This window comes from Neltuma alba, unplaced genomic scaffold (assembly GCF_004799145.2).
Source record: "Neltuma alba isolate B1F8T4 unplaced genomic scaffold, ASM479914v2 tig00013230_pilon, whole genome shotgun sequence".
In the NCBI taxonomy this organism is placed as follows: domain Eukaryota; kingdom Viridiplantae; phylum Streptophyta; class Magnoliopsida; order Fabales; family Fabaceae; genus Neltuma; species Neltuma alba.
This window is the reverse complement of record NW_021637527.1, coordinates 469-27,962: the sequence shown is the minus strand read 5'-3', so window position 1 is coordinate 27,962 and position 27,494 is coordinate 469. Positions and strand designations below refer to the sequence as shown.

General features: G+C 37.1%; 2 protein-coding genes and 1 pseudogene across 2 annotated transcripts; all 3 read left to right on the top strand.

Moving 5' to 3' along the window:
- The first annotated feature begins 1,617 nt into the window (after positions 1–1,617).
- LOC114735568 (cytochrome P450 CYP82D47-like) lies at positions 1,618–3,658 on the top strand (annotated as a pseudogene).
- A 1,715-nt stretch (positions 3,659–5,373) lies between these two features.
- LOC114735566 (cytochrome P450 CYP82D47-like) lies at positions 5,374–7,702 on the top strand. The gene is made up of 2 exons (XM_028923264.1): positions 5,374–6,528; positions 6,965–7,702. The coding sequence occupies exons 1-2, from the start codon at positions 5,554–5,556 to the stop codon at positions 7,586–7,588; spliced, it is 1,599 nt and encodes a 532-aa protein (XP_028779097.1). The 5' UTR covers positions 5,374–5,553; the 3' UTR covers positions 7,589–7,702.
- A 6,233-nt stretch (positions 7,703–13,935) lies between these two features.
- Positions 13,936–16,634, top strand: LOC114735567 (cytochrome P450 CYP82D47). Its single transcript, XM_028923266.1, has 2 exons — positions 13,936–14,835; positions 15,914–16,634. Exons 1-2 carry the CDS (start codon positions 14,071–14,073, stop codon positions 16,535–16,537), a joined length of 1,389 nt encoding a protein of 462 aa, XP_028779099.1. The 5' UTR covers positions 13,936–14,070; the 3' UTR covers positions 16,538–16,634.
- Positions 16,635–27,494: the final 10,860 nt, after the last annotated feature.

Here is a 27,494-nt window from a genome sequence, read left to right as displayed (position 1 = left end):
TCGCTCACACGTGCCTCTCTCTCTCTCACACACACACACACAGTTTTCTGTAAGCTTTTCTTTTTCTTCTGGTAATGGAGTGATGTCACAGTTTGGGGGAGACAAATAAAGTAACCCGCTAACCCAGGGGTTACCCTGATTCCGTTTGAGTCACACTGATCCAGAACAGCTTATTTTGGGCTAGATTTCTCTGATTTTGGGGGAAAAAAAATCAGACAGGACAAACAGCGGTTTGCCAGTTTCTGGTTTCTAGTCTGAAATGTGGTTTGTCGGTTTGAGTTTGAACCGGCTAGTCTGATTGATTTTAAATACCATGTAAAATATCGCCAATTATTTTTAATTTTATTATTTGCCGTTTTTTATTTGATGATTATTTTCTAATTTTTCTCTAATATTAAAAATGAAGGGAAAAATGAGAAATATGTAAATGGTTTACAATTTGAGAGAAGATATAAAATTTTAATAAAAATTAAATTAATTTTTTTTTATCAATTTAATGTACTCTTTGTTATAAAAAAATATATCTAAGTGATTTATATTAAAGAACAAAATGGTGTGAACATAAGGAGCATGTTATGAGAAGAAAGATTTCAACATAAATGCCCATCTGTCTATGCTGTTTCTTATGTATAGTTGTAACTGTAATTTTAAATTTATAGTAGTAAAATGCTCCTGGTCCTATTTATAGGCAGAAAAAGAAGTTTTTGGGTTCTATTTATAAGTCACTTCATTAAATTTTCAATATAAATATATTTTAGTTATTAATATTTTTTATTTGTCGTTATTATTACGATGTAAGTAGTTATATCTTTTGAAAAGTGTATATATTAAATATGGGTAAAGTTGAAAAATTGTTATATTTTAATAGAGAGTTAATACATTTTAATGTTTTTTTAATCTGTGTGTGAAATATACTGAAAATATCTTATAAATAAGATAAGAGGAGTATTTGTTACTCCCTCCGTTCTTTATTATAAGAGACAAATAACCGAAGTACGTTGATAAAAAAAATAGTTAAAATTAGTTAAGAACAATTAATAGATAAAAAGCATAATTTTTTTTTTCAAAAATGCCCTCATTAATAAGGAAAGAGAGCATGAGAGAGAATAATTAAATTATTAAAAGAAAGAGAAGTGGGAGAGAGAGTGTGTGTGAGTTGAAGATAATAAATATGGGTAAAATAGGAAATCAACACAAAGAAGTAGAGACAACTTTTAAGTGTCTCTTATATACGAGAACATGTCATAAGCATCAAATGTCTCTTATAATAAGGAACGGAGGGAATATAAAAATCATTGATTGTAATTTAATAATGCATATTTTTTTTGCCAATAATAATAATGCATATTTTGAAAGATACGAATATACCATCGGTTGTCTACCGAACAATATTTACGTTGGCAAGGAAAAAAGTCATATATATCAACAAGAAAATTTAATGTCTCCTATAAGGGAAAAAAGAAAAGTTTAGTGTGGGTTTTTGTGTGGCGTTCAGGGTTTCGAAAAATCAGCCACAAGTTGGCCAAAGAAAGAAAAATCAGCCACACGGCCACACCTATTGGCTGTTTTTTTATCGCTATTTATCTTTTTATATTATATCCTGCAACACAGAAATTAGGAAACTGGTATCACTTAGAGATGCCCATACACAGCACCAGAAACCAGATTACTGCCGCCATGGACGTGTTAATCAGATCAAGCGTACCGTTAGGCACCCTGGGATTGTTGCTCTTTCTCTACCTTTCCCTTTCCAAATCAAGAAGCCACCGTAGAAATAAAACTACGGGTAGAGAACCGCCACCGGAAGCAGGCGGCGCGTGGCCAGTGATAGGGCATCTCCACCTCTTAGGCGGGCCAGAGCCACCGCACATAACCCTAGGCAAGATGGCCGACAAATATGGACCAATCTTCACCATGAGGCTGGGGGTTCACCCAACTCTGATTGTGAGCAGTTGGGAGATTGCCAAGGAGTGCTTCACCGCGAACGACAGAGTTTTTGCTAGCCGTCCCAAGTTCGTAGCCGGCCAAGTCATGGGCTACAACTACAGCATGCTCGGAGCCAGCCCCTACGGATCCTACTGGCGTCACGTGCGTAAAATCGCCACGATGGAGGTCCTCTCCAACCATCGCCTCGAGATGCTCAAACATGTGAGAGAGTCCGAGGTTAAGTCAGCCATGAAGGACACCTATGATGGTTGGGCGCAGCTGAACAGCAGTAGCGGTCAGAATCAAGAAGCAGTGCCTCTGTCTTGTGAAATGGAGAAATGGTTCGGAGACATAATCTTAAATGTTGTGTTTAGAATGGTGGTCGGAAAACGATTTGTTGAGACCGAAGGGAATGAAAGGATTCGGAAAACATGAGGGATTTGTTCGACCTGAGCGGAGCATTCGTGATATCAGATGCGTTGCCGTATCTGAGGTGGCTGGATTGGGGCGGCCAAGAAAAGGCCATGAAGAAGACGGCAAACGAATTAGAACAATTTATTCAGTTTTGGTTGGATGAACACAGACGCAAGAGGGACTCCGGTTCAGGGCAAGCCAAGCCTAAGCATAGCGCCTTCATGGATGTGCTTCTTTCCAGCACTGATGAATCTGAAATGATTGATGGCATCGATTCTAATACTATGATTAAAGCCACAAGCCTGGTCAGTCTTTCACCCACGTATTAATTATCTCTAATTTTAGTCCCTTTTCATTGTAAATGTTCATGATATTCTTATCTATGTATACGTCTAAATTAATGTATGTTCTTCGTCTGATCTACCCAGTATATACATAAGCAAACATAGACATGGCATCTTGAAGGGTGAAGTCGCAAATTAAGGTTGAATGGGAAATTTACACTTTGCAGGTGCTAATATTAGCGGCAACAGACACAACAACAGCAACACTAACTTGGGCTCTGTCTTTATTACTGAACAATCGTGAAGTCTTAAAGAAGGCAGTAGATGAAGTAGACGGACAAGTTGGGGGAGAAAGGCTGGCATCAGAATCAGACTTGAAGAACCTGCCGTATCTGCAAGCCATCCTGAAAGAGACACTGCGCTTGTACCCAGCCGCACCACTCAATCTGCTGCACAAGTCTATGGAAGATTGCACAGTGGCAGGGTACCACATACCCTCAGGCACCCATCTCTTGACCAACCTCTCAAAAATTCAACGGGACCCACGTGTATATGGAGACCCATTGGAGTTTAGGCCAGACAGATTCCTAAGTACTCACCAAGATTTGGACGTGAGAGGGCAGCATTTTGAGCTGATTCCCTTTGGTGCAGGGAGAAGAATGTGCCCTGGTGTCTCATTTGCTCTCTTGATGATGCAACTCACACTCGCCAATCTGCTGCATGGCTTTGATATTGCAACGCCTCATAATGAGGCAGTGGATATGCGAGAACAGGTCGGACTTACTAACGTCAAAGCCTCACCACTCCATGTCCGTCTTGCTCCTCGTCTCTCATCCCGTCACCTGTATGGATGACGGAGGGGGAAAAAAAAAATTGAACTAGCTAGCTTTGGCTTTTATTATATGGACCTGTTTTTAAGTCTGAATAAATATCTAATTAATGAATGGAGGCTTTTCGGGACTCATTATTTTTGGCCTATTGTATATATTCTTTGAGAAAATCCCTAAAAAATATTATTGAATTTTAAAATTTTATATCAATATTGGTTATTATACTCGTTGAGAACATGACTACATTTGAAAAGTAAATGACAACATATTTTTATAATAATGTTTTATTTAGAATGTTGACTCATTTTTTTTGGAATTTTCTCATATTCTTTTGCCAAGTTTATTTATTATTGTTATGAATAAATCATATTCTTGTCATTAGTTTAATTGAAGAATCTAAGTCTAATTGTCTTCCTGCACAATAATTAATTGATATATACAACATAAATTGTATATATTTGGAAGTTTGTATAAGAGAATTTTGTTTTGGAAAATATAAGTAAACAAGACTTCTATGCATGGATCATCATCTTTTTACCCTTTTTTGGGCCTGAAGATCATCAATTTTTTACCTGAAATATATGGTTTACATTATGGTCGCGTCCTAATGTTTATCAGCACCCAAATATTGAATTGAATTCGCTGTAAGGATACTAGGGGTGCCAACAGACGCATGAAAACGCCGGAAGATGCGTGAGGTGGCGTGCGGGGTGACACGCAATGTTGCGGTTGACAAATTCCAATCGGATACTAATTAGGCTTTTTTTTCTTCAAGTAATAGTAAGTTCATTGTGCAAACAACGACTCAAAGTTAATTTAAATATTAAATTCAGATTAGAGAAGTTAGGATAGGTTCTATAAATTAATTTTTTCCAAAAAAATAATGTGAGATATAACATGTGAAAAAAATATATTATGATATCCTGCATCTGTTACTTAATACAATACCTAATTTAATTTTTGATTTGTTTTTAAATATAAGATGTAATATATTACCTCTATTTTTTAATATAAGATTTAGTTTAACTGTTAATTTGATACTAAATATAAGATTTTAATTTATTTTATCTCTCATATTTATTTATTTTTTAAAGTAGTTCTCATAATAATTACATATGTTAACTGTTCTATAAAATAGTAGTTTTAATTAATATACATTATTAACAAGATTCTTTTGAGAAAAATAACATCTATTTATTATAAATAACCATATTAACAAATTTTTATATTTAAATTAGTGATCTAGCTTTTATATTAAACACTAAAGATAATATTTATAATTATTTCAAACAATGTATCCTTGAGCTCAATCATCTTTTTTTTTAGCAAGGTCGTTTTTATTTTAGAAGTGTTTGGACGGAAACAAAATTATAATTTTAAAAATATTTATACAATATATAAAATAAACATGTGAAGACTTCAATTTACTGAGAAGTGTGTTTTAAAAATACTTTTTTTTAGTAATCCAAGCACTCCCTTGACTATGAATTAAACAAAAAAAAAAAAACACTCCATTAGCATAACACCATACATAAGACATGCCAGCCAGGGATTTGCATTGGATGCTCATTAGTTTTGATGAGCACCCAATGCTCATCAGATCTGGACGATTCATATTTAATTTTATTTTTATTTTTTTAAATAATTATTTTAATAGGTATAGGATAAAAAATAAAGTAATCTCTTAATTATTATTCTTTAAAAATATAATTTTTTTTATTTTAAATAATTATTTAAAAATATTAAATTTGAACCGTCCAGATTAGATCTAGACGGTGCAGATTGCTCGTCAGGGGCACTTGGTACTCATCTGTGGAGGCGCCAGCTAGTAACGAAGTGGGCCCCATATGCTCCCTCGTGGCTCCGGTTCTGCACGCTTAAGACCTCCGGCTTTTACCCAAACCTGCGCCGAGAGGGATATTGCTGTTGCGGGGCGAAAATGGAATTCAACAACCAAATACGGTGGACCAACTCTCTCTTTTTATTTTCATTTTTATCAACAATCAGCATATTAGTAGCTGCCCTGTTCTCCATCTGCTTCATTCAACATTTACAACATACCCATACACAGCACCAGATCCCAGATTATACCCACGACCATGGACCTGACAATCTCCAAGCAATCAGTCACTCCCTTTACCTTCTTTGGATTGTTGCTCTTTCTCTACCTTCTTTTCTCCATATCAAGAAGCCATCGTAGAAACAACAGTACGGCTAGAAAACCACCACCGGAAGCCGGCGGTGCCTGGCCTGTGATTGGGCACCTCCACCTTTTAGGCGGGAAAGAGCCACCGCACATCACCTTAGGCAACATGGTCGACAAATACGGACCAATCTTCACCGTAAGGCTCGGTGTTCACCCCACCTTGATTGTGAGCAGTTGGGAGATTGCCAAGGAACTTTTCACTGTAAACGATAGGGTCTTTGCTAGCCGTCCCAAATTCTTGGCTGCCGAAGTCATGGCCTATAACTTCAGCATGATCGCCTTCAGTCCCTACGGAGATTATTGGCGTCAGGTGCGCAAGATCGCCACGCTGGAGGTCCTCTCCAACCATCGCCTCGAGATGCTCAGACACGTGAGAGAGTCCGAGGTTAAGTCATCCATGAAGGAAACCTACGATCGTTGGGCAGAGTTAAACAACAGCAGCGATCAGAATCTAGAAGCAGCGCCTCTGTCATGTGAGATGAAGAAATGGTTCGGAGACATAATCTTAAATGTTGTGTTTAGAATGGTGGTCGGAAAACGATTTGTTGAGACCGAAGGGAATGAAAGGATTCGGAAAACATTGAGGGATTTGTTCGACCTGAGCGGAGCATTCGTGATATCAGATGCGTTGCCGTATCTGAGGTGGCTGGATTTGGGCGGCCAAGAAAAGGCCATGAAGAAGACGGCAAACGAACTAGAACAATTTATTCAGTTTTGGTTGGATGAACACACGCGCAAAAGGGGCTCCGGTTCAGGGCAAGCCCAGCCTAAGCACGACGACTTCATGGATGTGCTTCTTTCCGTTGCTGATGAAGCTGAAATGATTGATGGCCGTGACTCTATCACTCTAATTAAAGCCACAAGCCTGGTCGGTCTCTCACATATATCCTAATCCTCTTTCTTTCTATCGATATTCAATATTTATTTTTTGGGATTTTAAAGCCGTCATCCGCACAAGTTTTTCAGATCCTAATTCATGCTTCTGTGCTTTTTATTTGTTTTGTCCGCATCATATACATTCATGATATTCTATTTTATTTAAAAAAAAGAGAGATATTACTGTTATAAGCGAAAATTCATTAATAAAATTTAGAATTATATATATATATATCTACCTTTCCTTATTAAGAATAAGATAAAGATATTATTTAATTAGATACATGCTGCGAGGTGGGTGCGTGCGCGTGTCCGTGTGTTCATCATTACACAGAAGCAAACATAGATGGCATCAGGATAATTTAATTTGTGTGGATGCCTGGTTTTCACCAAGGCCAGTTTTAAAAGGTCGCATGGGAAATTTGCAGGCAATAATTTTAGCGGCAACAGACACAACGACAGGGACGCTAGCTTGGGCTCTGTCTTTACTTGTGAACAATCGCGAAGTCCTAAAGAAGGCCGTAGATGAAATAGACGCACAAGTTGGGGGGGAGAGGCTGGCATCAGAATCAGACTTGAAGAACCTGCCGTATCTGGAAGCCATCCTGAAGGAGACGCTGCGCTTGTACCCAGCCGCACCACTCAACGTGCCGCACGAGTCTATGGAAGATTGCACAGTGGCAGGGTACCACATACCCTCGGGCACCCATCTCTTGACCAACCTCTCAAAAATCCATCGGGACCCACGTGTGTATGAAGACCCATTGGAGTTTAGGCCGGACAGATTCCTAAACACTCACAAAGATTTGGACTTGAGAGGGCAGCATTTTGAACTGATTCCCTTTGGTACAGGAAGAAGAATGTGCCCTGGTGTCTCATTTGCGCTCTTGATGATGCAACTCACACTCACCAATTTGCTGCATGGCTTTGATATTGCAACTCCTGATAACCAACCAACAGATATGCGAGAACAGGTTGGGCTCACTAATATCAAAGCCTCGCCTCTTCGGGTCCTCCTCACGCCACGTCTCTCCCCTCATCTTTATGCATAATGGAGACAAAGAATGGGCTAGATCGCTTGGCCTTTAATTTTATCATCTGTCTGTTTTTGCTTTTTAATGAGCGGAGGCTTTTTATAACTCAAGCATTTGATCATCAGCATATATCTTTTATTATTATTGCACTGTTCTTGGAAAGCATATTTCAGTCTTCAAATAGTGTGGCGCGCACACACAAGTGCATGGACAAGACTAAGGCATCATTTTTGAATGCATAATATAATGAGTCGATATCGATGATACATTTAACTCAAAATGCCATATTCTGTTTCTGAAATTGGGGTTTCCTTTTCCCTCTTTTACTCTTTGCAATTTGATTGGTGGCGCTCATCGATCCACTTACACCCTCAATCTCATCACTAAGCCCTCCTCTCTCCTAGCTATTATATTGTCTCCATTAAGATTATGTGGGGTTTGTTATAATAATGATGCAAGGCAGTTCGAAAAGAAAAGATGGCAATTGACTGACGTACTGCAGTTATAACTATGCTTATTATTTTTATGAATAGATATGGGAGAAAGAAGAATGTAACTAGTTTTGCTCTCAAAATGGTCCATCCACGTAATGGGATGGCCCTTTTATGATCCGTCACAAAGGCGGTCCTTCGTTGGTAGTTGATCCCCATTCAATATGGCATCACGACTCCCAACCACATTGTGTTGCAAAACTTCCCCAAACCAATGCCTCATAAATAACCCTGCACCGCCTCTGCCTCTGCTTCCTTCCTCTTCTCTCTCTGTAACTCTGACGCACATGCAACTGATCATCAATAATGGAAACTGCTCAAATAGGAAACCAGAATGCCCTCACACCGACACAAATTAACAACCCATGATAACAAAAATATGCCAATACCACCATCAATTTCTGTGTTCTCTTGATTCAATTATTTAATCAACGTCGTGCACGGTCTGATTCATTGACTCTGCAAGTAATCAGCCGCACTATAATACTAGATGTAACAATCTGAACGGTGATTGATTAACCGACCCCCAAAAAAAAAAAGAAAAAAAAAGAAATGAAAGGTGGGTAACAAGATGCTCTACAGTGTCATTGGTCTTTATTATTGTCTTACTGACAAAATATAATATGCATGAACCCACATGATCGGACAACGACTCCCAATCCTTCAAATGCTTTTACATGCCCCCCTGGCCCCCCCCGGGCCCCGGGAGACCCAGAGCTTCTCAAACGACAATGTTTTCATGTCGGCCATTATACACTACTCACTTCTCGCATTAATCACCTGTAATAATATCAACGCTCCCACATATTTTTTTGAATATTGTTTGTTAATACTCCCGTAATAATTAATATGATTTCAACATATTTAAATTCAAGATTAGCACTTAGCAGTAATTCTGGCACACATTGTATAACTATATTTTGGGATCTTGGAACAACGATACCAACTGACGTATCCAGTGGTAAACCGTTGGTTCTTCTCACAAGAGGCTCCCCCATGCATGCCTCCTCGTGTATATCCAGAATTTATAATGTTTGTGTAACATTCTAATTTTCATATATCTAATATTTAAACAAATTTTTATACAATAGGTAGAGGTTAAATATATATATATATATGTAATTAAAATAATTCTATTTATGTATGTATATATGTGTGTGTAAGAGAAAATGAATAAAATAACAATGTTAAGAAGTCCCACATTGACTAAATAATAAGAAGATGGATAAAATAGCAATGTTAAAAAGTCCTATCTCGACTAAATGATAGAAAGAAGGAGCTCTAGGAGCTTATATATAGATGGTAGCAGAAGAGAGTTAAAAATGAATTAAATAATTTTCACACAAAACTGAGATAATCTCAGTAAAATGATGTTTACGAGTCTGTGAACCGTTGGATCGGACTGCAATTTGGTCAGCTAATCCTAGACATCATACTTGTTAGTTTCAATGGTTGGATTATCAATTCAATCTATGAGTTATAAGTTATTAGGTATGTTATTTATTTATTTTTTTAGATTTAGTAGATAAAATACCAGATAGTAAATTAGCGTTTTTAAATTTGTTCACTGTTGGATTAACCTGAAATTTAGAGAGTAAACTTGTGACATGTAAGATATTAAATTCAATGGTTGGATTAATAATTAGACTTGTACAGTAAGAATAAATTAACTCATATTGAAGTTATTTGTCTAAATTCTTTGAAGATAGAACATAAGCTATAAATTGAGGGCTCTAGGTTATGAATTTGGTGATTCGAATGATATAATTTAATACTTAAAGATAATGCAGGTTAAGGGAACCTAGGAATTGAATATAAATTATCATATATGTGTTCTAATCCCAAACCTTAGAAAAAGCCTTTCGAGTGACAGTTGAAGGTATTAATTAGAGGGAGTGTTAAAGACAAAAAATTTGTGAGTAGTTTACTCTAGTACTATAGAGATAATGTTTTAATTTCAATTATAGATATAAATACTATTATGGAATTTTCGAGTACGGGCATCGTTTGTACTTGATTGTTAGCTAGCAATCCAAGTAACTAAATTTCTATCTGTTACATATTCTGGTATAAGGCTGGTGAGTAATTTTATAACCAATTTTTGTATACATATATTATGTTTTGTATGAACTGTCTTGTGGGATGCTATTTTGAAAAAATGTTGAAATATTTGTATTGTTAGAAATTAATGATTATGACTAAGATATTATTCTGGAACTCGTTTGATCACGCATATAAATGTGTTATTGTGAACCCTGTGCATCTGGTTTGGTTAGAGGAGGAGATGATTGGAGTATACAGATATAAACATGCCACGTGGTATTGACTTCCATATGGAGCTCTATGGTCGGCTACTATTATTGTCTTACTAATTCTTTGAGGGACTGCGACACTCCACTAGTTCTTCATGGGGGGACCTATAGTCCACCGAGTACTTTGTGGTCTTTGACTAGTCCATAGCACTCGTGTGGTGAACTTGTTAAAGTAGCCAGTCAAATAGAAAGAACTTAGTCCAGGGGTCCAGTTAGCAGAAATAAGGAAGATATAAGGATATATTTGGGTTCATAGATTGCATGTGACATGGTATATTTATTTGATATTTATATCTTTTGAATAAAATGAAAAGTATGTTATCTCTTTTGAAATTTATCAACTGCATGAAATTGGCAGAAATACTTGACCTATATGTTTATTGTGAGTTTATCTGTTAAATAAATGTCTATTGACTGTTATTAACTCTGTGTATCCTACCAGATACCTCGCTAGCTCATGCTAATGTGTATGATGAGTAGGAATTTAGTTACTAAGACGTTGTTTTATCCCTATTGTTTAACATTTTTCAGGTGAAAGTTTTATAAGGGGGACATCAAGGAAGGCTCGGGAGGAGTAAAGCTACATTAGTGACTTGTAGCGTCTCCTTGGTTTATGAGCTATATTGTATCCTGTATATTGCCACCTTAGGATAAATTATTTTTAATTGATTCATGCATTATTATGTCTTATGTCCTTTGAGTTGTACTATTGTAGTACGTGTGCTGGTAGTTGGCAAGAGACCTAGAATCACATGTGATTTGTTTATGAATTTATTATAAAATATGAATTAAGATTTAATTCTTAATATTTTGATTTGTCAGTTATATTATATGTTGTTTTATAATCATATTAAATGATATTGATCATTTCTTACATAGTTTGTATTTAAATGAGTTAGGAAAAGTTCTTTTATCCGTGATAGGATATATGATTGGGTGCTGCTCTTTTCTATCACGGATAACAATATTATATAATTAGTTAATGTAGATCGTTGTGATATAATTTGAGTTTGTATTTAGCATAATTTGGTTATAAAAAGTTATTTCTTAAAGTTATGATAGAAAAGTTAAATTTATCGGTTTATTTAGAAAGATTGTTTCAGTTTGTAATATTACTCAGAGTGCGCTTGTGTGTACTGTTTACCCGCCATCTCAACTAAAGAGAGACTTGGAGCTTGTTAATCTGGTTTTATTTTCAACTTTTTTTGTTTATCTTAACAATAAATTTTGCAGGAAAAACAATATCACGCAAGCATAATGGCTAAGTCATTGTTTTCTTATCAATATTACTCGCAATAGATGCATAAAATATGTACCAAGTGATGACAGGCGAGGGAAGATATTATCCGTACCTAATTAGGTGAAATGTTCCGTATGTTGTCACGCACAATTCAAGAAAACGACGAATGATTTATGTTATTTATGTTTTGATAATTATAGGATTTACTATATATTATTAAATAATGAATAGAAGTATTATATATCTTTTTAGTCAGTGATGTCAAGCTTTGAAATAAATAAAAAACAAAGAAAGACAGGCGATTAATTCAAAAGCTATCATGAAGGGAGAAAGTTTTATGGGGAAGGCGGTGATGGTGGGTCTTTCATCTCTGCTTCTCTACATTTTCTTGTTCTCTCGTTCATTTGGCTGGCGCTACTGCCGTTAGTTCTTAAGTTTTACGGGCAAAAGATGACGCTTCCATCCTCTGGTAATCCTCATCATAGGGTTTCGCAAGAACCACCACCTTTTTATTCAAGTTAAAGACCTAAAAGTGACTCAGTCCTGAGACCGGGGTATTTGGATATGCTTAAAAGTATTTTTGAGAGCATTTTTTCGTGCATCGAAATAAATTTCTTTCTATATTTACTTTGTATGCTGTAAAATGACTTTTAAAATTATAGTTTAGTTTCCGTCTAAATATTTCTTCAGTGATATTGAAATTATAGTTTCGTTTCCGTCTAAATATTCTCTTAGTGATATTGAAACCATAGTTTGGTTCTCGTCTAAACAGTAAAGGGTTTGAAACAAATTTGGGCTTCGACTGAAACCAAGGCCCGCACAATATGGGGTAGCATTTACGACCCAAACAGATAGAACGAGAGCGAGCCTGTGGGCTTCAATAAGTAATTTTTCGGCTTTGCTCATTATCAAGCCCTTTTTCCTCGGATAAGGAAGCACCATTTTCATCCATCAATTTATCAATTTTTTTTCCCAGCTCACTAGTCTGCCTTTTTGTTTCCAAGACATTGTCCCTCTATATACTGGTTTGAAAAGTTAAAGTTCATTTAATCGCTTTTATTGCAAAGCATGATATGAAATGCTTTTTAATTATTAAACTTAAAAGAATAATAATTGAATATACAGATAGAAAAATACATATGTTGAAAACATAACGCATCATGGGACTGTTCTCCTTTTTGTCTCCTTCCGGAGCTGTGCAGTTCTGTTCCCTTTGTCATTCAATTTTCACCATAAGATCCTCCTCGTGACAAGATGTTTACTCACATTTGTTTCCCTTTCGTCCTTGTGTTTCCCCCCTTTTGTGTCCGTCAGGACCGAATAAATGACCTTATGTTATTTCTTTTATGCAATGTGTATAAAGTATACACTGTTATACTATGTGGAAAAAAATTTATGTCAATTTACTTATATATATTATAACAAGATTCTTGATCATACACGACTATACATCCTTTTTTATTTAATATAAATTTATAATTAAATGCTATTAAATAGTAATATTTCAAAAATAGAGTATATGGTCATGTGTGATTAGAGAACTTGACATAATGAATATAAGAAATTTGATGTAAGTATGATCTATATTATTTATATACATGTATATTTTTCCAATTCAAAATTTTAATTTTACTGAAAATATATTTTATCTTTAAATTTGAAACATTGGAAATAATAATTATTACTTGAAATATCACGTAAATAAAAAAATGAAAATAATATAACTAAAATAAATATGCAAAAATTTATCCTGAAATATAAAAAAGGCCTTTGCACTCAGATTTTTATAATTAAAAACATAGAATCTAACATCCGGAGTCTTACTAAAGGGTGACATTCAACCGTCTACATTTTGTAATTTTATACTGAACAATAAAGAGAAAATTAGAAAAAAAAAATTATTGAGAATTTTATTGGGTACAGAGATTACTAGTACTTTTTGACCGGATGAGATTGCTTGTACCTCAAATGTGTAAATCTGCAGAGTACCAGCACTCTTTTATAATGTCCATCAATCAGGACTTCTTTTCCAGATATTTACCTATAATATCATTAAAAAACTTTAATAAAATCTTGAGCAGTTCCTCTCCGACTATCATTATGATATTAACTTGACTTCTCGAGTCTTGATTTCGACCTCCCAATAAATTCACCCCTTTTAGACAAGCAGTACTTGCAATTTTTCTTAAATAATTATCTCTTGTCCATTGCTAGAAGCCATCCAGCACCACAAACTACAGAGCCATGGACTTGACGGTAATCTTCCGGCGATCAACCGTTCCGTTCAGCATCCTTGGACTACTAATCTTTGTCTACGCTGTTTTCTCCATATCAAGAAGCCGCGGGAAAAAAGCTACGCCCACAAAGCTGCCACCGGAAGCTGGCGGCGCGTGGCCTGTGATTGGGCACCTCCACCTCTTAGGCGGGCCAGAGCCACCGCACGTAGCCTTAGGCAAGATGGCCGACAAATACGGACCAATCTTCTCCCTAAGGCTTGGGGTTCACCCAACCTTGATTGTGAGCAGCTGGGAGATCGCCAAGGAATGCTTCACCGTACACGACCGAGCCTTCGCCGGCCGTCCCAAAATCTTAGCCTTCGAAATTTTGGGCTACAACTTTGGCATGTTCGGCACCAGTCCCTACGGACCCTACTGGCGCCACATTCGCAAGATCACCACCCTCGAGGTCCTCACCAACCATCGCCTAGAGATGCTCAAACATATGCGAGAGTCCGAGGTTAAGTCGGCCATGAAAGATACGTACGACCGTTGGATGCAGTCGAAGAATAATGAAGGCGGTGGGAATTCGCAATCAGTGTCTCTTTCATGTGAGATGAAGAAATGGTTTGGAGATATAGCCTTTAGTGTTGTGCTTAGAATGGTCGCGGGGAAACGCTTAGATGAGACTGAAGAGAACAAAACGGCACGAAGAGCACTGAGGGAGTTCTTCAAACTGATGGGAGAATTCGTGATATCAGATGCGTTGCCGTATTTGAGGTGGCTGGATTTGGGTGGCCAAGAGAAGGCCATGAAGAAGACGGCCAAAGAGCTGGACCAATTTATTCAGTTTTGGTTGGATGAACACAGGCGCAAGAGGGACTCCGGTTCAGGAAAAGCCGAGCCTGGGCTCGGCGACTTCATGGACGTGCTTCTTTCCATAGTTGATAAGGCTGAAATGATCGACGGCCACGATGCTAATACTATCATTAAAGCTACAAGCCTGGTCAGTCCTTTTAATTTTCTATTGTTTTTTCTCATTATGCACGTAAAGGAGGAGCAGTGTGAAATGAAAATCTCACGTACGGTTCTGAAAAAACAGCAATTGGACCAGAAAAGGCTATTGCATTGTAAGGACACAATTGAACAGATCGATATTTAGGATGACTTGCTTTTCTCATCTCATTGGAGTTCTATCTAGCTAGATGCGTGCACACACACTCAAAGTCCCCCCGGGGGGGGGGGAACAAATAGCATCTAATGCCCGTATACGTAACACTATTTTTATTCTTCACATAAGAAACAGTTTTATTTTTAATTTAATTTTAAATATAAGATTTTAATTCATTTTATTTTTTATATTTATCTATTTTTTAATATAGTTTTTATAGAAGTTGCATATATTAAATGTTTTATCAAATAGTATTATAAGGAAAACAACACATATTTATTACAAATAATTAGCTTGACAAACTTACTTAATATACTCAAATTAATCAACTAGTTCTTAACCTATAAATCAATTATCAATACAGACAAAAGATTAATAATTTAGGGGATCCGTGTTGATGCACGTAATTAACTGAATTATATTCTGCACTTGGCGTCTATACAAAATACTCCTCCGGTTTTTAATATAGGACCCAATTTTTGAGTTGGTTTTGGTCATAAATATAAGACCTATTTATCATATTTATCAATTTTCTCTAAATTACCCCTATAGATAGTCCCTCAACCATAATCAAATAGAAGAGGAAGAGAAGGTATTAAAAAAGATGATTATGGTGTTTTAGGAAAAATGTGTCACTTTTCTTATAATTAACTAATTTACCTAACTTTCTTAATCTAATCAAATTAATTAAATGGGTCTTACATTACATTAAGGACCGGAGAAGTACTTGATATGTTGCTGGTTAAAAAAAAAAACTTGATATGTCAAATAACAGCATTCAGTTTGTGAATTGCGAATTTCGAAGGCTAGCTTCCAACAAAAGAAATAGGTCTGTGTGTGCTCATATGCTGCCTGGTTTTCATTCACTGAGGCTAATCTTTGCAAAATTGAAAATTGAATTGGAAACTTGCAGGCCCTGATTCTGGGCGCGACAGACACAACAACAGTGACACTAACTTGGGCTGTATCTTTACTTCTGAACAATTCTCAACTCCTAAAGAAGGCAGTACATGAATTAGACACGCAGGTTGGGAGAGAAAGATTAGTAGTGGATTCAGACCTCAAGAACCTGCCTTATCTTCAAGCAATCATCAAGGAAACCATGCGTCTGTACCCAGCCGCACCACTAAGTGTGGTGCACGAATCTGTGCAAGATTGTGCTGTGGCTGGCTATCACGTACCCTCTGGCACGCGTCTTTTGACCAACCTTTCAAAACTCCATCGAGACCCACGAGTATTTGAAGATCCACTGGAGTTTCAGCCAGAGAGATTCCTCAGTACCCACAAGGATTTAGGCTTAAGAGGCCAGAATTTCGAGTTCATTCCCTTTGGAGCTGGCAGAAGAATTTGTCCTGGAATCTCATTTGCTCTCCTAATGATGCAACTCACGCTTGCTAATCTGTTGCATGGCTTTGATATTGCAAGCCCTGATAACCAACCAGTGGACATGCGAGAACAAGTTGGGCTCACCAGCATGAAAGCCTCACCACTTGATGTGCTTCTTACCCCACGTCTCCCTCCTCATCTCTACGGATAAAACCAGACATTAAGGGAGGATCAAGCAATAATGATAGCACCTGCATGTTAGCTGCATATATCGGTATACTTGAGACATGCACTATTAATAAATAAACACCTCTCGTCTTTTCTCTCTCAACATATAACCAAACTAGCATGTAATATAGGATATGTAGTCTAGCGAAGCCAAGAGCAGAACAAGTCAATATGAGGCTTTTAATAACTTTTTGTTTCTTTCGTATGATCATAATGTCATGATATATGAGCATTCGATTGTTTGACAGTTTGATAGTAATTTTTTCCCATAAAATACAAGCTAGTTACATCGTCTTTTATATGGATAAATGCCCAATGGTCTCTGTTCTTACCCATCTATGGGTGGAGTAATTTTTAATTTATACTAGCATATACATATTTGTCACTGGAATCATCAATTATATATAATTTAATGATCATACTTTTTTTATCATTAATTATTTATGTACTATTGTACTGTGATAATGATGCGCGCGAGTTATGAATAAAATAAAAGAATTGCCAAGAAATCAGGGCGATGCAGCGTGGAAGAGGACACGTGCATGTGGATGATTTGTGAATAATGTGCCCTGAACCGAAAGGCGAATGGGCCGAATTCCGTGCTGACTCTACGAGGATGCGGCCGAATTCTGATTCCTGTCAACAAATTCCATACACAACCGTTAAATATATATATATATATATATATATATATATAATAAAAGCAAGACCAGTCAATAAACCGACAGATATGATAAGTTAAACCTTTCATGGCTTCACCCAAAAAAAAAAATGATAAGTTAAACACCAGTGTGTTAGATTGAAGTCAGACTAAGATCAGATAGATCATAACTAAAATAATATAAGTTTTAATTATATAGTAAATATTTTAGGTAAAATAATACTTTTTCTGTCCTAAATGTAAGACCCTTATACGCACTACAAAAAGATTATTATATTTAGAACTGGAGGAGTAATATAAGAGCAAAATCATAATATAAACAATTTTAAATAATAATAAAAAGTAATAGTACTAAAATTAACAAATTTTTAACTTTTTTATTAATAAAAACGTACATCTTAAAATCTTTTGATTTTAAAGAATTTATAATATACATAAACTTTATTTTGTTTAAAAACAAACTGTTAAAAAAATGGAATATATAGAATTTTTTGGACCTATGCATTTAATATAATTAATTTATTATCAACTAAGCAATTAAACTACACGGAAAATCAGCATCGAAAATTTAATTTTGTATGCATTCAAATATTCAATCTCTCTATGCAACTTTTCAACTTTGTCTTTTCTCAATGTCCCTCATACAAGCTCTCTTTCTTTACCTATTTTCTTCCGTTTCTATTTTTCCTCTCCTCGTCTTTTTTCATCTTCTACGCAAACTTGGTTGGTTTCTTTCTTTCTCTCATCGTTCTCCCTTTTTTTTCGATAAAAAGGAAATACATAACAAAAACAAAACACTAAAGCCTGTAACAAACTTACCCCTGGTGTCAGGAGGAATTAATTGACGTATGGCATCAGGGCCAAACACTTGTAGGCCGTAGCTTGTGGCCAATCCTCGTTTTGCAAGTGAGTCTGCCCTCCTATTCTAATGCAGCGTCACCTTCCAGTCCCTCTGAAGCACACTTTTAACTTCCTCTATCAACGTGAAGTCTTCATGCATGTCTGCTTGGCCCGCCCTGAGCAATCTAAGGGTCTCTTGAGAGTCACATTGAAGAGCAATGTTCCTGAATCCCTTTTCCCAAGCTCTTTTGAGTCCAATAAGGCAGCCCCATAATTTCGCTTTCAGAGCGTCATCGGATTGAAATCTGAAATGAAATCCCTCATTGATACATCCTGCATTATCTATCAAGATACCCCCACAAGCCACATGCTGGTTGACCGATGAATATGCTCCGTCTACTTCCACTTGCGCATCAAACTCTATTATACCAATATCCGTACTTGTTTGGACCTTTCTCGCGTTGGTAAGGTTGACATCTTTGAGCTTGTCATACGCAGTGTTCATACACCTTAGAGTCACCAAAGCTCTAGCAAGATTGTTGCTAATCTGGGTATTGCCACTTGAATGGGCAATCTCATTCCTATCCCGCCAAATCAACCCACAGATAATCACAAATAAACCCTTCCAGTAAGCATGCCTGGTACCGACGTTCTTTGTAAGATTGAGAATGACCCAATCTTGCAAGGAGCAAGCGAAGAAGCTATTATGATAAGCCGGTTTGATGATCTGCTCCCAAAAGTTCTTGACATCTTTGCAGTCTCTAAGAGCATGGGTCTCGTCCTCGATATGGAAATTACACCTAGGGCACGAACCAGTAGGAGGTAAGTTCATCTTCATTTTCCTCTTGTTAGTGACAATACGGTGATGGTTGAGTGTCCAAGCGAACATTTTACATCGCTAAGTTTCCATATATTCTTCCACAGACACGAGGGGATGTCATCAGCCTAAGGAAGAGATTTGTATGCTAAGCTCACCGTGAAACAAACACTCTTCTCCCTTTTCCACCTTGCCTTTGGCTCTCCATTACGATCCGTAACTTGTTGAATACCATCAAAGACTTTATCCCAGTTTCTCTTTATGCCATTCCAAACATTAGAGCCTGCTTTTTGGGGATTGATCTTGGGAATCAAGTCACTTCCACAGCCATATTTCCCTCAAATAACTCTGGTCCAAAGATATTCATGATCGTGAACGAGACCCATCCAAGTTTCATCATAAAGGCCTTGTTTTGTTGTTTTAAATGACGCATACCCAACCCTCCACTCTTTTTATCAGTGCATAATTTGCTCCAAGACACAAGGTGCATCTTCTGTTTCTCGTCCGAGGACCCCCATAAGAAATTCCTAGCTTTTCTCTCAATCTCATTGCATGTAGATGGGGAAAGATTAGCAGTTTGCATAACGTACACTTGCATAGCAGCAATTACTGATTTCATGAGTTTATCTCGGCCAGTGAGGGAGAAGCGTGAAGCATGCCAACTACTCAGTTGGTCTCTTACTTTATCAATCACGAAGTTGTAAGTCTCAGCTTTGACTCAGTCGTGATGAAGAGGCGTGCCAAGATATTTGCCAAGATTAGCCGTGCTAGTAAAACCAAGCTCCTAGCTCAATTGGGAGGCCCAAACATAGTTGATGTTGCTAGAGAAAAACACTCTCGTTTTGTTGTTGCTAACTTTTTAGCCTGAGGCTCCACAGAATCTATCTAGGCATCCTTTGATTGCCTCCACTTGGTCTAAGCTAGCTTCTGCAAAAATAAGCAGATCATCAGTAAAGAATAGGTGAGAAATGGGGGGGCCATTCTTACCCAATCGTATAGGTTTCCGTTGCTTTAAATTAATCTCGTCTTGGATTAAATGGGCCAATTTCTCCATACATATCATGAATAGGTAGGGGGAGAGCAGATCTCCTTGTCTCAAACCGCGAGTGGGAGTAAATTCTTCTGCCCTACTGCCTTCCCAGAGAATCTGCATAGATGGAGAAGAAATACAAGCATAAATCACGTTGCATAAATCACGCTAGGGAGATTAAGTTCATTTAGACAATTCATAACAAAATCCCATCAGACTCTATCATAAGCTTTCTCCAAATCAATTTTGATCGCCATATATCCTCGCTTTCCTTGCATATTCCTCATCGAATGGATAACTTCTTGAGCAACCACAATGTTATCAGCACTAGTTCTGCTCAGGACAAAATTGCATTGATTTGGGGAAATGACCTCGAGGAGAAATTCCTTAATTCTATTAGCAATAACTTTTGTAATGGTTTTATATATAACATTGCATAGAATGATAGGCCTAAAATCACAAATGGTTTCAGGGTACTCCCTTTTTGGAATTAGCACTGTGAACATGTAATTCAGTTTCTGAATAGACGATGGATCAGAGAAAGTATCTTTAACCACTTGAATAACCGAGGACCCAAGATTGTCCCATTGGTGTTGAAAGAAAAGGGCGTTGAGGCCGTCTGGTTCCAGAGCTTTAAGGCCTCCCATACTAAACATGGCAAAATGGATCTCTTTGACGTCTACCTCTGTGCTGGTTCTATCAAGAATGGGCTGGTCCAACCGAGGGTAGGAATCACTGCCAAGAATAGCAGAAAAGGAGGAATTATCATGAGTATTGAATAGGTCGATAAAGAACTTTGTTGCCATCTTTTTAATTTCCTTAATATCATCAATCCATTCGTCTCTGTCATTTTTAATCCTCTCAATTTTATTCTGACGTCGTCTTCCGTTGGCATGAGCATGGAAGTATTTTGAGTTTTTATCTCCAAGGTTGTACCAATTGCACTTAACCTTTTGGGCCCACATAAAGTCCTCCTGAATGAGAAGATCTTCCAGTTCCAGCCATAACTTCCTTTACAGTTGGTCTATTGAGGACGAGTGATTAGAAGAGCCATAGTGCTTGTTGATTCCTTCTAGTCTCCCCATCAGACGACTTTTCATTCGCCCAATATGCCCGAACACGTTGTGGCTCCACTTCCCTACTTCATTAGTGAAATTTTTGATATTTTCCTCCCAGCTTACACTACCATCCCATGTCTCTTTCACCATTCTTGGAAATTCGTCATGCAAAACCCAAGATGCCAAAAAACGAAAGGGTCGATCCTTTCGGCCATTAAGGGTTTTAACCGCGGTGCTTAGTAACAGAGGACGATGATCTGAACCAAACCAAGGTAGGTGTTTAACACTTGCATCCATGTATGTCTCAGTAAACTTAGCGTTCGCAACCACCCGGTCAATCCTACTCTCACATCCCTCTCTTCTCCATGTGAAGAAAGGACCTTGACATCCCAAATCATTCAATTCCAGCTCCTCAAACCAATTTAGAAATTCACGGTCAATAGAAGTTGGGTTAATAGCACTGGAACGCCTTTTATTATGGAATAAAGTGGCATTGAAGTCGCCACCGATCACCCAAGGCTTGTCATTACTTGGTTGAAGCTTAGCAAGATCTCTCCAGAAGTGTCTTCTTTTGTTGATATTGGTGCTTGCATACACCGAAGTTATATAGAACTCTTCATGCCCCTTGGTCACCCAAGCATGAATAAATTGATATGATTTCCCTTCTACCGAGACAGATATAATCGTCCCATTCCAAGTAATCCAAATTCCTCCACTCTAGTCGTTAGCATCTACAATCTCAAAACTGTCAAACCCCAAACACCGACATCGAGAAACCGCATGGGTGCCATTGCATTTAGTTTCAAACAGGGCTAAGAAATCGATAGAGTATCTCTTTCTCATTTCTTTGACGAGTCTCAGAAGAGCTTTAGAACCCATCCCCTACAGTTCCAAAATGTGCAGATCATGGGTCACCTCGAGCTGGGGATGCAACGCTTATAGGTCCCCATTTTCAGAAGTGACAGGTAACTCTGGAGTGTTCTTCGTCTTAGTGGTCATATTGCTCGTAGAGTCCATAGCCATGGCTTGATATCAGCTGACGTCATACAGAAGGGATAACTATGTAGCTCTTTATCGTAACCCCTGGATTTCGTACCTAATGGAGGTTGGGCCTGTGATATCTCTTCCTCTATGAGCCAATTTCTGTCACTAAGCCCAATGCTCGAAACGGATTAGGTGAGCTCCAGAAATGTCCCTGCATATTTTGGTTCAGATGTATAGTGGAATTCCTTTTATATAACTCAGACCCAGTTTTACTAAATGAGGGCCCAGTACCATTTTCTTTTCCTAAGTAAATTTTCGCATTGTCAACTGCCTTCTTGGTATCCACTGGGACCCATCGTTATTGAATAGTAAAATTCTTTCAAAAGACCTGGGGGTTCCTTGCTTAACAGTCGGAGATCTCGCTTTGCTGGCCTCATGGCTTGCCATATCTTCCTTATTATTAGTAGGATCCTGATTGAATTTTTTTTCCTTGTGCAGTCGCGCAGTATTCGCCATAGTTTTCTTGGCTCCTATTTTTTCATTGTTTCCTGATTTCCTTCATCTTGGCTGCTGGACAATCTTCCAGACACCGTAAGTGTTCGTTATTGGCGGATTTCTACCACCTGCCATTGCCTTGGTTACCATTTCATTCCGATCTCGTTTCTCCCCATGAGGTTCCACTTCGACTACCTCCCCAGTTTCCTTCTCGATCGTTTTCTTCTTTCCCTCCTCATTATTCGTGGGTGTACTGTCTTTTGTGATACATTTCCCGTGGAGCTTGTCCGGTCATTCTTCTCAACTTCAGGATGAGTCTTGATACCAGGACAATGATCCTTATGGTGGCCAAACTTCCCGTAACAGAAACAAATTAGATAAAGTCCCTCATAAGCTATGCACCTCCGTTTGCCGAATATATTGACCGCAGATTTGAGTCTTCTGCTAAGATCCACCTCGACACAAATCCTAGCAAATCTACCTCTTTCGCTTTCATAGGTCATCTTGTCAATTTTTAGTGTCCGTTCAATCAATTCTCCAATCATCCGTAGGCTCGTTGGATTGAAAAATTCTAGAGGCAATAGAGGAATTCTTACCCACACGGCAATTTTCTTTTGTAGTTCTGCATCCCAAGGGTCAAAGTTTGGTCTCCATCTCTGCATTAGCAAGTATTTATTAGATACCATCCACGGGCCATCTTGAGGTATCCTATTCATGTCATCTTCACTGTCAAAAGAAGCAACGAAGTAGCCATTGTCCAGATCTCTAACTGTGTAAGATTTCCCAGTTTTCCAGTTCCTATGGAGGCTGTCATGCATTACCCATAAAGGCACATTTTTCCCCAGAAGTTTGATAATTAGAGACCTTCGCCGAGGGGCATACCACTGTTTATATTCCTCCCTCGGAACCCGAAGAGTGGGGCACTCCTCCTCGTCATCCTCTTCAGGCTCATTATTCTCCTTTTCATTAGATCCATTGGTAAAGAAACATTGCAGGCTTGCAATATATTATGCCTATGCGTCCTTGAAGACACCAAATCCAGCTTTGTCCTTAGAAACTTGTTCAAAATCTGTTCCCAGCAAGGTATCTTTAAAGGTTTTCCCTTTCTCCATCACCTCTTCATCGATGTTCTGATCTAATTGCCCTTGTTGAGATCCACATTTCACTTTTTTCCTTGTACGTTTGGCTTGCTCGCTGTCGGCCGTATATGAAATAGACACACAAGTTGGGGAAGAGAGGCTGGCATCAGAATCAGACTTGAAGAACCTGCCGTGTCTGCAAGCCATCCTGAAGGAGACACTGCGCTTGTACCCAGCCGCACCACTCAATGTGCAGCACAAGTCTATGGAAGATTGCACAGTGGCAGGGTACCACATACCCTCAGGCACCCATCTCTTGACCAACCTCTCAAAAATCCATCGCGACCCACATGTATATGAAGACCCATTGGAGTTTTGGCTAGACAGATTCCTAAACACTCACCAAGATTTGGACTTGAAAGGGCAGCATTTTAAACTGATTCCCTTTGGTGCAAGAAGAAGAATGTGCCCTGGTGTCTCATTTGCTCTCTTGATGATGCAACTCACACTCGCCAATCTGCTGCATGGCTTTGATATTGCAACTCCTGATAACCAACCAACAAATATGCGAGAACAGGTTGGGCTCACTAATATCAAAGCCTCGCCTATTCGAGTCCTCCTTACACCACGTCTCTCCCCTCTTCTTTATGCATAATGGAGACAAATAACGGGCTAGATCGCTTGGCCTTTAATTTTATCATCTATCTGTTTTTGCTTTTCTGATCATAGAGATCTAATGAGCGGAGGTTTTTTATGACTCGAGCATTTGATCATCAGCATATATCTTTTATTATTATTGCACTGTTCTTGGAAAGCATATTGAGCAATATTATTATAAAGGGGGCGAAATCCAAAAACAAGGAGAGAGAACAAATGGGCGAGGAGGGTAAGCTCAATTTTTTAGCCTTCAAATAGTGTGGCACACACACACAAGTGCATGGACAAGACTAAGGCATCATTTTTGAATGCGTAATATAATGAGTCGATATCGATGATACATTTAACTCAAAACTCCATATTCTGTTTCTGAAATTGGGGTTTCCTTTTCCCTCTTTTACTCTTTGCAATTTGATTTGTGGCGCTTATCGATCCACTTACACCCTCAATCTCATCACTAAGCTCTCCTCTCTCCTAGCTATTATGTTGTCTCCATTAAGATTATGTAGGGTTTGTTATAATAATGATGCAAGGCAGTTCAAAAAGAAGACATGGCAATTGACTGACGTATGCAGTTATAACTATGCTTATTATTTTTATGGATAGACATGGGAGAAAGAAGAATGTACCTAGTTTTGCTCTCAAAATGGTGCATCGTTGGTAGTTGATCCCCATTCAATATGACATCACGACTCCCAACCACATTGTGTTGCAAAACTTCCCCAAACCAATGCCTCATAAATAACTCTGCACCGCCTCTGCTTCTGCTTCCCTCCTCTTCTCTATCTATAACTCTGACGCACGTGTAACTGATCATTAATAATGGAAACTGTTTAAATAGGAAACCAAAATGCCCTCACACCGACCCAAATTAACAACCCATGATAACAAAAATATACCAATAACACCATCAAATTAACAACCCATAATATTTAAACAAATTTTTATCGAACAGGTAGAGGTTAAATATATATGTAATTAAAATAATTCTGATTTTATGTGTGTGTGTGAGAGAGAGAGAGAAATGAATAAAATAACAATGTTAAGAAGTCTTCCATTGACTAAATAATAGGAAAATAGTAATGTTAATAAGTCTTACATTAACTAAATGATGGAAGAGGGGGTTCTAGGAGCCTATATATAGGTAGTAGTAGGAGAGAGTTAACAATGAATTAAATAATTTTTAACAAAACTGAGATAGTCTCAATAAAGTGATGTTTACAAGTTTGTGAACCGTTGGATTGGGCTGCAATTTGATCAGCTGGTCCTAGACTTCATACTTGTTAGTTTTAATGGTTGGATCATCAATTCAATCTCTAAGTTATAAGTTATTAGATACGTTTTTCATTTATTTTTTTAGATTTGATAGATAGAATACTAGATGGTAAATTAGCGTTTTTAAATTGTTAACTGTTGGATTAATCTAAAATTTAGAGAGTAAACCTGTGACATATAAGACATTAAATTGAACAGTTGGATTAATAATTAGACTTGTACAATAAGAATAAATTAACTCACATTCAGGTTATCTATCTAAATTCTTTGAAGATAGAACATAAGCTATAAATTGAGGATTCTCTATCTAAGTTATAAATTTGGTGATTCAAATGATATAATTTAATAATTAAAGATAATGCAAGTTAAGGGAACCTAGGAATTGAATATAAATTATCATATATATGTTAATCCCAAACCTTAGAAAGAGCCTGTCGAGTAAGAATTTCGAGTGATAGTTGAAGGTATTAGATGGAGCGCTAAAGACTAAAAATTTGTGATTAGTTTACTCTAATACTGTAGAGATAATGTTTTAATTTCGATTATAGATATAAATACTACTATGACATTTTTGAGTACGGGCCTCGTTTGTACTTGACTGTTAGCTAACAGCCCAGGTAACTAAATTTCTATCTGTTACATACTCTGGTATAAGATGGTGACTGATTTTATAACCAATTTTTGTATACATATATTATGTTTTGTATGAACTGTCTTGTGGAATGCTATTTTGAAAAAAAGTTGAAATATTTGTATTGTTAGAAATTAATGATTATGACTAAGATATTATTTTGGAATTCGTTTGATCATGCATATAAATGTGTTATTGTGAACCCTGTGCATTTGGTTTGGTTGGAGGAGGAATTAATTGGAGTATACAGATATAAACATGCCACGTGGTATCGGCCTCCATACGGAGCTCTATGGTTGGCCACTATTATTGTCTCACTAGTTTTTCGAGAGACTGCGACACTCCACTAGTTCTTCGAGGGTGAGCTTGTCAGAGTAGCCAGTCAAATAGAAAGAATTTAGCCTAGAGGTCCAGTCGACAAAAATAAGGAGGGTATACGAATAGATTTAGGTTCATGGATTGCATATGACATGGTATATTTATTTGATATTTATATCTTTTGAATAAAATGAAAATTATATTATCTCTTTTAAAATTTATCAATTGCATTAGATTAGCAGAATATTTGACCTATATGGTTATTGTGAGTTTATCTGTTAAATAAATGTATATTGATTGTTATTAACTCTGTGTATCCCACCCTATTGTTTAACATTTTTCAGGTGAAAGCTTTAGAGAAGGGATGTCAAGGAAGGCTCAGGAGGAGTAAAGCTATATTAGCGACTTGTAGCGTCTCCTCAATTTATGAGCTATATTATATCTTGTATATTGCCACATTAGGATAAATTGTTTTTAATTGATTCATGCATTAGTATGTCTTATGTCCTTTGAGTTGTACTATTGTGGTATGTGTTCTGGTAGTTGGCAAGAGGTCTGGGATCGCATGTGATTTGTTTATGAATTTATTATAAAGTATTAATTAAGATTTAATTCTTAATATTTTGATTTGTGAGCTATATATATGTGTTTTATAACCATATTAAATGAGATTGATCCTTTCTTATATAGGTGTATTTGAATGAGTTAGGAAAAATTCTTTTATCCATGATAAGATGTATGATTGAGTGCTGCTCTTTTCTATCACAGATAATAATATATATAATTAGTTAATGTAGATCATTGTGATATAATTTGAGTTTGTATTTGGCATGATTGATTATAAAAAGTTTTTTTTAAAGTTACTATAGAAAAGTTAAGTTTATCAGTTATTTAGAAAGATGTTTCAGTTTGTAATATTACTCAGAGTGCACGTGTGTACTGTTTACCTGCCATCTCAACTAAAGAGAGACTTGGAGCTTGTTAATCTGGTTTTATTTTCAACTTCTTTGTTTATTTTAACAATAAATTTGCCAGGATAAACAATATCACCGGAAGCATAATGGCTAAGTCATTGTTTTTTATCAATAGTACTCG